This window comes from Apium graveolens, chromosome 6 (assembly GCF_009905375.1).
Source record: "Apium graveolens cultivar Ventura chromosome 6, ASM990537v1, whole genome shotgun sequence".
In the NCBI taxonomy this organism is placed as follows: domain Eukaryota; kingdom Viridiplantae; phylum Streptophyta; class Magnoliopsida; order Apiales; family Apiaceae; genus Apium; species Apium graveolens.
The window spans coordinates 304,098,251-304,109,971 of record NC_133652.1 but is presented as its reverse complement, the minus strand read 5'-3'; the positions used below and the strand labels follow the sequence as shown (position 1 = coordinate 304,109,971).

The following is an 11,721-nucleotide window of genomic DNA, read 5'->3' as shown; positions in this document are numbered from 1 at the left end:
ATTAATTTTTATTTTTGTGGGGGCCTGTGTCCCTGTTGACCTCTGCGTGAATTTACCATTGGGTTAGCCGGTTAGATGCAAGATTGATCAACAAAACGAAGAAGTCTTAGTACATTTATTATTAATTCATGTTTAAACATGTTAGCTAAATATAAATAGATTGACCGTAAAAGAAATTATACATTTTTTTATGTGATGTTATTTTGGAAATTAGATCAAATGTAAATTATATTTGCTTAATATATGCAAAACTGCATTGCAGAACTATTTTTTGATAATGGTGGATCACTTGTATACACAAAACCTAAATCAATCATAAGCTAAATTAATAAATTTCCGCGTTTATCACGAGAAACCGTCAAAAAAATCTTGTTTTGTTTGTACCCATAAATAAAATAATAAAAAATGCCCAATATTACTAGTAAACTCTATTTGTAGATGAAATGCGGGGCCCGTGACGATCCTTCCTTCCCTCCAAAACAAAAAACATTCCCATTTTCTGTTAAGCATCAGTAGTCATGCTTGTTGCTGCTGACACTACTCAGTACTATACACACACCAATCGTACATCTCTCTCTCTCCCTCCCTCTCTCTCTCCCTCTCTCTCTCTCCCTCCCTCTCTCTCTCCCTCTCTCTCTCTCATCTCTCTCTCCGTCATCTCTCTCTCTCTCTCTCTCTCCCTCTCTCACACACACCTCTCTCTCCCTCCCCTTCCTGTTCATATATCTCTCTCTCTCCCCACTTCAAATCTCACTCTACTTTCTACACAATCATCATAATCATTCCACTCGCCACGATGATACTAATTCAGGACTCGTAAGTTCTTTCCACTCATTTCTCGTTGTTTTTTTATATTAATCCACTTGTGTTGTGATTTATGAACAATGATTATGTGAATCTCTGCGTTTAATTGTAATTTCATTACTCTGTTACATTCGTTATCTATCGTTACTTTAACTGTATACGATCTTATAACGTTTCTGACATAGCAGGCAAATGCCTGTTTACTAGGTGTGGTACCTTATGTATGAGGAACTAATTTAGTTGTTACTTTTTTTATGATGTCACAATGTATATTGAAGGAGTAAGATCATGTTAAATTAGGTGTAATTACGACTGAAGAAACAATTTAGCTGTTTATTATATTTGATGGCTTAATGTAATTAAAGGATTAAGGCACTGTTTTCATGATTAGCAATTTCCTTTTTATCAGCTCCAATTGTCGGTTTTGTATCTTGGGGTTGATCTGGTGTATTGTTATAATGTTATGTGCTCTTCAATTAGTTCTTCTATTGGTTTATTTGTTATCGTTTAATTTATTTCTTATATGTCCGGGGTGGCTTGCTGTAGCTTATTAACGGACAGACTTATCTCTCCGTGTAACTTGGTAGTACCATTGGACAGTAGTTTAAATTGGCACCGACGATTGTCTTTGGTCTTACTACACGTGTTTTGCTTTGTACGTCGTTTTTCAGGTAGGGTGGTGGGCTGGGATTTCTGAAGAAAAGAAACATCCTTATGGTCAGCTTATTCATATAAGTGCAGAGCAGGGAAGATACTTGGCAAGAAGTTATAGTCCTTGGTATGGTCAATAGCTTTGTGGCACTTCTACTCTCTGCCTTCATCTTCCACAATGATCCGTTTTTATAATAATATTTTAACTGCAGTACTGTATTCAAATTAAAGAGTCATGACGATAGTCACAATACCAAGTCATATCCTCGATACAGGATTTTTGTAGAGTTTAGTAACACTGTCTGACCTTCTTTGAAAATTGCAGAATTGTTTCTCCTACATTACATGTCAAATTGTTTGTTTGGAGTATACTTCACTTTAGTTGTAATTTCATAACTTTGTTACATTCGTTATCTATCGTTACTTCAACTGTATACGATCTTGTAACGTTTGTGGTACCTTATGTCTGAAGAACTAATTTAGTTGTTATTTTTTTACGATGTCACAATGTATATTGAAGGAGTAAGATCATGTTAAATTAGGTGTAATTACGACTGAAGAAACAATTTAGCTGTTTATTATATTTGATGGCGTAATGTAATTAAAGGATTAAGGCACTGTTTTCATGATTAGCAATTTCCTTTTTATCAGCCCCAATTGTCGGTTTTGTATCTTGGGGTTGATTTGGTGTATAGTTATGTACTCTTTAATTTGTCGGATTGTTGCCGTTTAACTTCTTTCAAATGTCTGGGGTGGCTTGTTGGCTGTAGCTTCTTAACGCGCAGACCTGCCTCTCTGTGTAATTTGGTAGTACCATTGGAAAGTAGTTGAAATTGGCACCGACGATTGTCTCTGGTTTTACTTGCACGTGTTTTGCTTTGTACATCGTTTTTCAGGTTGGGTGGGGGGCTGGGATTTCTGAAGAAAAGAAACATCCTTATGGTCAGCTTATTCATATAAGTGCAGAGGAGGGAAGATATTTGGCAAGAATTTATAGTCCTTGGTATGGTCAAGAAGTTTTACTCTATGTTCATTCTTTCACAATGATCCGTTTTCATACTAATATTTTAACTACAGTAATGTATTTAAAATTAAAGAATCATGATGCTAGTCACAATACCAAGTCATATCTGACCTTCTTGGAAATTTACAGAAACATTTCACCTACATTACATGTTAAATCAACGAATTACACTTCACTTTAGTTTGAAAGTTCATACATAAGACATTTGAGTAAACCCTTGTCGGCTTACACTTGGCCATATCACATTATTCACGCGCACTTGTACATTTTGTAACAAGCTGATCCTGTTAGTATTTATCAGATTCTTGTTGTACCAATTTCAGTTACTCTTTAACTGTTTTGTTAAAGGATTTTGGTTGGCAACTGTGTTTTGGTTTTAGGCAGCTTGCAGCAGCCAAAAAGGGAACCCCAGTATTCGAGATATATGTCACAACTGGTTTACAAGGTGAATACAAGGAGCAGGTACTTTTTGGTATACCTCCTATTCAATCTTTTCCACCAATTACAGTGGCTCTCACTCTTACATAATGGAGTATCACGAAGTACATAATCATAGACTTGCTTTCAGCTAGATTACGTACTTCCATTTTTTGCTTAAACTCTTAAAGTGGCATTAAATTGGATAAATTTAGCAAATTATATCTGTTGATTTTCACTAGTAGTGAAGAAACTAGGCAGTAGTCACAACTCACAGGTAACAATTTGTTGTAATCTACTATCTTTCTTAACAATTAACATACTCTCATATTTATGTTTTATAGGCCATCTGTATAAAGCATAAGGAAGCTTGTCACCATTCTTTGGGAACCTTAGAGCACACACGGCTAGAACTGGGTGTCTTTCCCTTGACAGCAGTAGGTAGTAAAACCGATCATGATCAGTGGGCTGAGATGATGATGATGAAATTCATGGCAGCAACTGGAAATTATATGGACGATGAGACGGTGAAGAACTTTGCAGCAAAACATCGGTCAAGTCAACACATATCTCGTGACATTGGAACTGAGTTTGTGGTGGATTCCCTCGAAGAGAAAATTGTGGCACACTTTGTCTTTACTATTGGTGACATTGTAGATAAGGTTACGAGGAATCTTGGTAAAAAAGTACTTCGGGTACCAGGAACACTGGAGAGAAAAGAATGCTTCTCCTTTTGTCTGAAATTGGAAAAGGACCAACATGTTTCTGACGACCATAACCTTGAAGTTTATCGTACTACAGACTATAGTTCCCTTGATTTTGTTGACTGCGCTGTCAGAGGGATACCCCAAGGTTTGTTTCTACTGCTGATAAATTGAACTATTTTACTGGTGAAACTATTATGTATTTAGCATGTTGTACATATTTTACAGGGGGTTATGGAAGAGGAAGATCACATGAAATTTATTTCACTTCTCGTCGGGCACAAAATCAGCAACCGCTTCTATCTCGACTAACAACATTTAACCGGATTGATGTTCCATCTTCATCTGATCCTCTAAATGGTAGTGTAATTTATTAATATTGTTTGTATTCTGTATCAGGACCTGTAATATCAATGTTTTACAGTGTTTTTGTACTTCTCATTAAGATTGGAACTTTACATCCTCTGAAGTACTAGAATTCTCTATCTGTACAGGATTATGTATTGGCTCAAATGGTTACCTCGCTTCAGAAGTCATTCAACTGAGGAGATTGTTTGGTCCTTGGCCCGAGATTGATGGCACAAAAGAAGTTTCAGAGCCTGAGTTGTGCGAATACGTTGAAGCTGTGAACTTGACCGGTGATTTTGATGTGCCAGCTGGTCAGGCAAGTCTTTACACCTCTTTATCATCTTTTTCTGTTTAATCATCAAGTGCCATGTATGTGTCTTCTTTCTGTAGTATAATAGTTTTTTTTATACGTCTCCTTTGATGTCCATATGTTTTTTCTTCAGTGTTTCAGTAATTTTAGGGATCAGACCTGTCTGTGTTTTTGATTACTTGATGCACCCACATCTATGATGCTTACACTAACATACATAACAAATGTAGCAAAGAGAACTAGATCGTGATCATCACAGACCTTGTATTGAACAGTATAAGAGCACAATCTTGATGATAGTCCAGTCAATATTTTTTAAATTAAGTTTCTGGTGTTTCTTTTTCATATTAGACTGTTTCTTCAGGAATTTGTATATCACTTTAGTTCTTTCTTTGGCTATCTTTTGTCCATCAACAAGCAGTGTTTGTTAATCTACAGGTAGTGTTTAGGGCGAAGGTTGGGGAAAAACATAAGCTTCATCCTGGAATCCTTCTTGAAGAAAGATTTGGAGCTGTATGTTGTTTCATTAAGGAGCTTGAAACTATCAATTTTATAGTACTCATTCTATTTATTTATTTTTGCTAAATTACTCATTCTAGTTTTAAAAGTTTTAGAAATTTGCAGTCCTTCATGTCATTTAATATCAGCATATGAAATCTGGTATTTTGAGCTTTCACTTGTCTTCTTTAATTTTTTGACTACATTCTGATTCTTGAGAAAATTCAGGTTGCTCGCTACAAAGGAAAAGGGAGGCTTCCTGGATTTAATAACTTTAAATTGGTCGATGTGGATGTTATTATTCTTGGGGAAGAGGTCCATTCAATTCTTCGTAACCTCAAGTTTCACTAACATCTTGTTACGAGTTTATTTAATATTTTGTAATTTCTATAATAATTACTCAGCGTGCACCTGAATTTATGTATTTACAGTGTCGCAGAGATGGATTTGCAATTGCAGTTCTTTTTTCAGCCCCCAAACATTATTTCTTGAAGTTCTTTCAGCAGCTGAGTCTGCAGAGCTTCCATGAATCTCACTAATCCAGATTTTGAAGTAAGTCAGTTTTACTTGTCAACCTATCCTAATTCAAAGCGAAGCACACTCAAAGTAAAATAAGCAACTGAAAGTTCAGATATCTTAATACTTCTATGTCAAACAATGTTTCAGCAAACCTCGTTGCCCATGCTTTGCACGAGTGTAACAAAGTTTAGTTTTACTTTCACAGTCTGCAGTATCTTCATTTGTCTTCTTGGCAGTTCAGACGACGTTTGTTGCTCTTAAGTGCCCGATGCTTCTGACTGCATTTACGATGTTGAGATTTTTGTTAATGTGGTAGATCTGCCGGAACAACAAACCTGAGTAGGGTGATTTTGTAGGGTGATATGCATATGTATGTGGTTGATTTTGGGGCATTGCACAAGTGTATGAAGTATGAGGAATAGCAGCTACATATTTATGTGATAACCATTTAATTTGTGTCTTGAAAGAGAGTGCACAGAAACCAAATATTTAAATTCTATATAAGCCACATTTCAATAATTTACAGAAAAGATTTGAGAAAATATTTTTTCTATTATTCTACTAAAGAATTCTATTTCTCACTTTTCATATTATATTATAAAGAAATTGTTTTAAAGTTCAAACTTTGCCAAAAAAATCTTATGGTAATTTTCAGCTTTCAACAACTGCATCATCAATGATTCTGTCAATATTGCCAATTTATTTACGATAAATAATACAATTTATTTACGATAAATGTGAAATTTTTACCATTGGCACATGGCCTTTTTACTTTTACAAATTGCCACTTTCTTTTCCAATACATCACAGGCTGATATGAACCAATACATATTATATAACTTTGTGGCATTCCTATGATGACCCATAAACAGCAAAACCAGAGAAGCGATTTTCAGAGCTGCAATATTCTCGCAAGCATGACAGATTAATCCGATTCATTTAGATTGGAGGCGTGCGTTTTCCCGTTGAGATGAGAGGCCATATCTAGCTCACTTAAGCATTTCACATCGCATATATTGCACCAATACTGAACCCCTCTTTCGTAGCCTGAATCTTCAATTACGGACAAGTGTCTATTCCCGCGGAGATGAAATGCCATATCAGATTTACTGGTGCATGTTACCTTACATATAGAGCACGAGTGAAATCCTTTGCCGACCTTAGCTTCTATATTTACCCGTGCTATTGTACTTGGATTTTGGTTTAGTCCACTAGAGTTTTTATCTGAACACTTTGCGGACGAGGTAATCTTGTCTTTCTCTGTCGTCTCATTTGCTTTTAGTTGTTCAGATTTTGACTTGTCTTTTGTCCCTTGAAGATGTGATTTCTGTGTTGCCTCACTCTGTAACTTCACCCGCCATAGATCACAACCAAACTTGTAGCTTGGTCCACTTCCAGATGATGATTTCTTTGGATTTTGATTAACACAACTAACCTTGTTTATTCCACTGTCAGATGACACTTTCTTCGGAACGTGATTAGGTTGTTCCGACTTAATTGTGGTACTTGAGGAATTATTTTTTATCTCCGTTTGCTTTCCTTCAATGAATTCCTGGTGAAGTGAAGTCCATGTTGTCTTGCTCTGAGTTGTTACCTGACTGATTGCACAATTCCTCTCTTTGTTCGGGGTACCAGTAGAGACTCCTTTCTTTGCCGCTGTCTGCTTTACTAATTTTAACTCCTCGCATTTCGTCCTGTGTTTTATCCCTTGAAGATGTGATTTTAAAGTTGCCTCACTCTGCGTTGTTACTTGACATACAGCACAAGTCCACTCTTTCTGGACATTCTTAAAAGCAGGAGGTACTAAAAATGCATTCTCTGTTAGATTTTCTGGCAATGCAGCATTGTTAACTTTGATATCTGCATCGACTGTTGTTGTCACCTGAGAGAAAAATGTTGCAAATATAAGAACGGTTTATGAATAAAAGCAGATGAAAAAAGGAAACAGAAAAAGTGAAAAACAAACAAGTACAGTTAACAATTTGCCTTGATAATTGTAGATAGTGCAGAAGTTCTGTAAATGTATTTTAGAGATGATGAAAGAACTCTAAAAATCAAACTTTAAACTTCACAGTGTTTTTAAGCTGCTTGTGAAACCTAAAGGTAAAAGGAGAGTTATAAAAATTATAGAAAAGCCACCTAATAAAATGATTATTTCGCAGAAATGAATTAATCTTTGATTGTTTGTGTGCCAAAATATTGTGAATGGCCTTATCCTGTTTCATTTGTTTGTACGTCTAGTTTGAACAAATTCAAACATATATTTTGTATATCTTTGAGAAAGTTGTATATATTGCATTATAAAAGTATTTAAATATTTTTTGTTATATAAATTAGTATTATAACTATAATCCTAAGACTTAAACAAACACCTGAAGAAATTTTCCAGTGATATTAAAACAAACCCAATATGCCTCTTCTTCCAGGACTAGAGAAGTTAATAACATTAATGCCTCCGGCTTAAACAAGACAAACAAATGTGTATACAGATATAATAAAAAATATAATAATGAAAACTATTTTGAACACTGTAGCTAACTACCGGACAGTTTGTAGTAAAATCATTTTCCGTCCAAAATTTTCTTCTGCCAGAAAGTTTTTCGAAACATGATATTTTCTTCTAAAAAAATGGAGGATTAGAAGACATAGATCAAACTTAATGACTGACCTCGATCTCTGCAGCTGCCGTACTTTTGTCCAAATGATCTACTGCTTTTATATCCTTTTGCGCAACTGGAGGCTCACTGATTATTTGCTGTTTTATAATGTTGCAGTACATGACATTCAAAAGGAAATGATAAATTTCTTATCACTATAAGGAAGCACTCTTAAAAATGTTAATAAAATTATAAAGGCCTGCTAACACCTAATTAAAACAACGCAGCTAGTTAAAACCTAGTTAAGCATCCACTGACATCAAACATCCCTTTTTTAAGTAAAGTCAATCACGATAATTCTATGTACTTTACGCACACATGTATTCATAGAGAATCGATCCCTCACCATTTTGTCACCAAGGGAAGAGGTGTATTTACCTGGCTACCATGATGCCAATTATTTATAACAAAAGCCCATACATATTCATGATTTTATTTTACTTCCCTTCTCTTAAGGAATGCAGAACAAGTCTAGTATCCTAGATGCTTAAGCAGATATACACCATACAGATTCATGACTTGTGTACCATTGAGATTTATGATTTAAATGTACTTTCCTTTCACATCAAATACAGAACCAATGAGGTGTCGAGAATCAAAGGTATTTATACTTGTCATTGATAATTCCAAATCATAAGCTTTCATATATGAGGAGATTAGGATGTACCTTGCTAGCAAAAAGTCTCTCCAAACCCTCAGTTCCATTTTCTTTGACATATTTTTCTGCCTCTTCTAGAAAGGATTCTCTTGTAAGAGGAACATACTGCTTCTGGTTTACCATGTCAACAAGGATTTGAGGTGGTTGCATAGATAAGCATGGACGTACAATATTGTTGTAGGCAATACTAGCTCCATTGAAGCCGGGCATCACTAACCAGCAGATGGCTAATATCTTTACGTAAGGCCACACGGGAACCCTGGCATAAAGAGACAGGACAGTGAGAATAGAAAAATGTTGCAAGGTCTCTTATTAACAATTTCAGTAATGGTTGATCTAGGAATTAAATTCCCTATAATATATTAATAATGTATAATAACTACTTGACCTTTCAAGTAGTTAAATTTGCATAATGTATCTAGCTAAATTTTTTAACTCGATGCTGCACATGCTATAAGCTATAATGATCGAACCTATGCTTCCATAAACGCAAAGGGGTTTTGACCATCATGAATATATTTAAGCATGTTAAAAAATTTCCACCATAGAATTAGCATAATTAGCAGTGGTAAACCTAATCAACCCATGCTTTATGACAAAGACAACCAAAATTTCAATTATTGTACGACTACAAATACGACAATTCCCAATAATTCACACTTATTTATGTGTTTACAAGACATGTATAGCCAATAATAAAGTCAAGATAAGATTACCAGTCAAGGAGTTTACTAAATGTATACTCAAAAAGAGAAATCAAAGAAAACAAAATCCAATATGCAACCAACTTCCTCATGTGGAAATTGGAATTTGTCTCAATTGCCTGGATCGAAGCACATCTGTCAAACACCAAATGCAATCACAATTACACATTTAACACTACCAAGAACAACAACAAGAACACAAATAAGCTAAATGTATCAACAGCAAAAACCAACTTATCAAACACATAAAGATACTTACAGAGGGTACCCTAGAGCAAATGAGGGCCTAAATTTAACCAAAACACAAAAATGTGATTAGCATCCACATGCATGGTTAACTACAATCATTACAATCAAAACCCAAAAATATAAACAAAAAAAAACCATTTTTCAAATTAAAAAGTGGCAAAATTGAAGAAATTTACCAGGCAAGTAGCTGGAAGCATTTCAACACAAGATCAAGAAAGCCCACAAAGCCCATGTGTAGTTTGAATTCTATTCTTGGAAATTTTCTAAAGAAAGAGCAGTGATTGTTATTATTACAAAGTGATGAAACACAGGCCTTAAGAGTTAAGTAAATGAAAAGACAAGACAAAAGTCAGTTAAAGAACCACACAAGGCTTTAGTTTACTTTATTTCTGTACGGTAACCTGACTGTGTCCCTTTAGTCTTATAAACATATTTGCGCAAAAATGCGGACGAGATATATGTAGTTACATATGAAGTTGAAACGTTTGCATATGTGATTGCATATATTATTACAAATATTTTCTGTAATTTGGTTATTTATGTAAAAATCCCTATACGGAATTTATTTTTAGAAATCATGATGTCCGAAAACCCCCGTAAGAATTAATTCTTTTTTAATAAATTCGGGGAGTTAACTTATATGAAGACCACTGTTTTGTTATGTTATGGAAGGTTATGCAACTAAACATTTTAAATCTATTATTTTACTAATCATGTTATGTGATTATTATTATTTTATTCAAAATTTGAATATAATATATGTACAGTATGTAAAATGTTACAAAAAACTTTATTATACGAAACATATTTAATTTGGAGAATATTTGTTCACCTTTTAGAATATACACATTCTACTTATTATTGTTTATTATTTTAAATTACAAACATTCTACTTATTAAATTTTAAAAAAATTAACTATTTTAATAAATTAGTGATATTCGTAGAATATACTTCACAAAAACCAATAATATAAGCAGAACAAGCAGTATTACAGATTTCGGAAATCGGGACTATTCGGTTGAGGTACCGATTTACGATTTATCGGACGATTTTTAAAAAATCGGATGATTTATTGGCGATTATCGGAAATCGGTCAAATCGGACAAATATTTTTGATCGATTTATCGGCGATTTTTGAAAAATCGACCAATTTTTATAACAGAAAGAACCAGAGATAAATAACAAAGTGCATGTTTGGCCCGTCATATCTATATTTCATTAGGACCAAAATCCCATTCCCCTCTTGTCTGCCATGTTTGGCAAAAGATAAGATCAGTCCTCCTTTCTGGTCATGAGCCCAAAATTGTAAATCTTAGTGCATGTTTGACCCGTCATATATACACTTCATCAGGACCAAAATCCCCCTCCCCTCTTGTCTGCCATGTTTGGCAAAAAATAAGATCAGTCCTCATTTTTGGTCATGAGCCCAAAGTTGTAAATCTTAGTATCTTAACATTCATATTTTCATTCTTCACTTTTGTTTGTTCCCAACTACTACTTCATTTCCCTTTTTTCCTAATTTTAAAATTGTCTTTATCTTTATATTTCTCAATTAAAAAAAAGCTTCTTATTTATTCTAGCTTAAATATTATGAAAAAATAAATACATATTAGAATTGATAAAATTATGGGTTGTTATTTGAACTTCATTTTGATCTTTGAATTACGTAACTATATGTTATTGATAAATTTTAAATGATAAAATAATGGATATATATAGGGTTGTTCAAATAGAAAGATCCTTAAAATAAAAATTAGAAACTTAGCCCATCCTAAGACAAAACAACCCAGCCCAACCCATTAAGACAAGCCCTTTATGTTTGCCCCGTAAAATTAAAATTAAAAATCAATTACACAAAACACGTGCACAAAACTCCTCCATCATCGTCTCCAACAAAATCAACGGAAATTATTACTAAATTCAACCATCAAAACCCGAGATCTCTCAGTCAATTTCAACATTATTTCTTCGTATACCTTTAAAATACGAGTTTACCGGAACTACTTTGCAACCGAAACGGGAGATTTTCTGCAACGAAGAACTTCAAATCAAAGTTTGTGACTAAAATCAACTCGAACATGTATGTATCTCAATATTCATCACAGAAATATGCATAAATTTACATATAAACTTAATTTGATGATGCATGCTTGTATTTTAGTGAATTCTAGGGTTTT

General features: G+C 34.1%; 2 protein-coding genes across 2 annotated transcripts; one reads left to right on the top strand and one right to left on the bottom strand.

Annotated features, from left to right (window-relative positions):
- Window positions 1–588: 588 nt before the first annotated feature.
- LOC141668667 (protein EXECUTER 1, chloroplastic-like) lies at window positions 589–5,784 on the top strand. The gene is made up of 10 exons (XM_074475639.1): window positions 589–816; window positions 1,476–1,582; window positions 2,860–2,941; window positions 3,241–3,748; window positions 3,829–3,960; window positions 4,095–4,264; window positions 4,697–4,771; window positions 4,985–5,071; window positions 5,188–5,308; window positions 5,481–5,784. Exons 4-9 carry the CDS (start codon window positions 3,370–3,372, stop codon window positions 5,293–5,295), a joined length of 951 nt encoding a protein of 316 aa, XP_074331740.1. The 5' UTR covers window positions 589–816; window positions 1,476–1,582; window positions 2,860–2,941; window positions 3,241–3,369; the 3' UTR covers window positions 5,296–5,308; window positions 5,481–5,784.
- A 202-nt stretch (window positions 5,785–5,986) lies between these two features.
- Window positions 5,987–9,916, bottom strand: LOC141668664 (uncharacterized). Its single transcript, XM_074475635.1, has 6 exons — window positions 9,720–9,916; window positions 9,554–9,580; window positions 9,307–9,429; window positions 8,600–8,849; window positions 7,944–8,030; window positions 5,987–7,157 (listed from the first exon to the last, which is right to left on the bottom strand). The coding sequence occupies exons 1-6, from the start codon at window positions 9,773–9,775 to the stop codon at window positions 6,201–6,203; spliced, it is 1,500 nt and encodes a 499-aa protein (XP_074331736.1). The 5' UTR covers window positions 9,776–9,916; the 3' UTR covers window positions 5,987–6,200.
- Between the last annotated feature and the right edge of the window lie 1,805 nt (window positions 9,917–11,721).

Excerpts from the sequence above, each read along its gene's own strand:
- LOC141668667 (XM_074475639.1), top strand. The coding sequence starts at position 3,370 with ATGATGATGATGAAATTCATGGCAGCAACTGGAAATTATATGGACGAT. Across the intron at positions 4,265-4,696 it reads TTGATGTGCCAGCTGGTCAG|GTAGTGTTTAGGGCGAAGGT; the intron begins GCAAGTCTTTAC and ends GTTAATCTACAG. Across the intron at positions 5,072-5,187 it reads TTATTATTCTTGGGGAAGAG|TGTCGCAGAGATGGATTTGC; the intron begins GTCCATTCAATT and ends ATGTATTTACAG.
- LOC141668664 (XM_074475635.1), bottom strand. The coding sequence starts at position 9,775 with ATGGGCTTTGTGGGCTTTCTTGATCTTGTGTTGAAATGCTTCCAGCTA. Across the intron at positions 9,581-9,719 it reads TGCTTCCAGCTACTTGCCTG|GCCCTCATTTGCTCTAGGGT; the intron begins GTAAATTTCTTC and ends GGTTAAATTTAG. Across the intron at positions 9,430-9,553 it reads TTTGCTCTAGGGTACCCTCT|ATGTGCTTCGATCCAGGCAA; the intron begins GTAAGTATCTTT and ends GGTGTTTGACAG.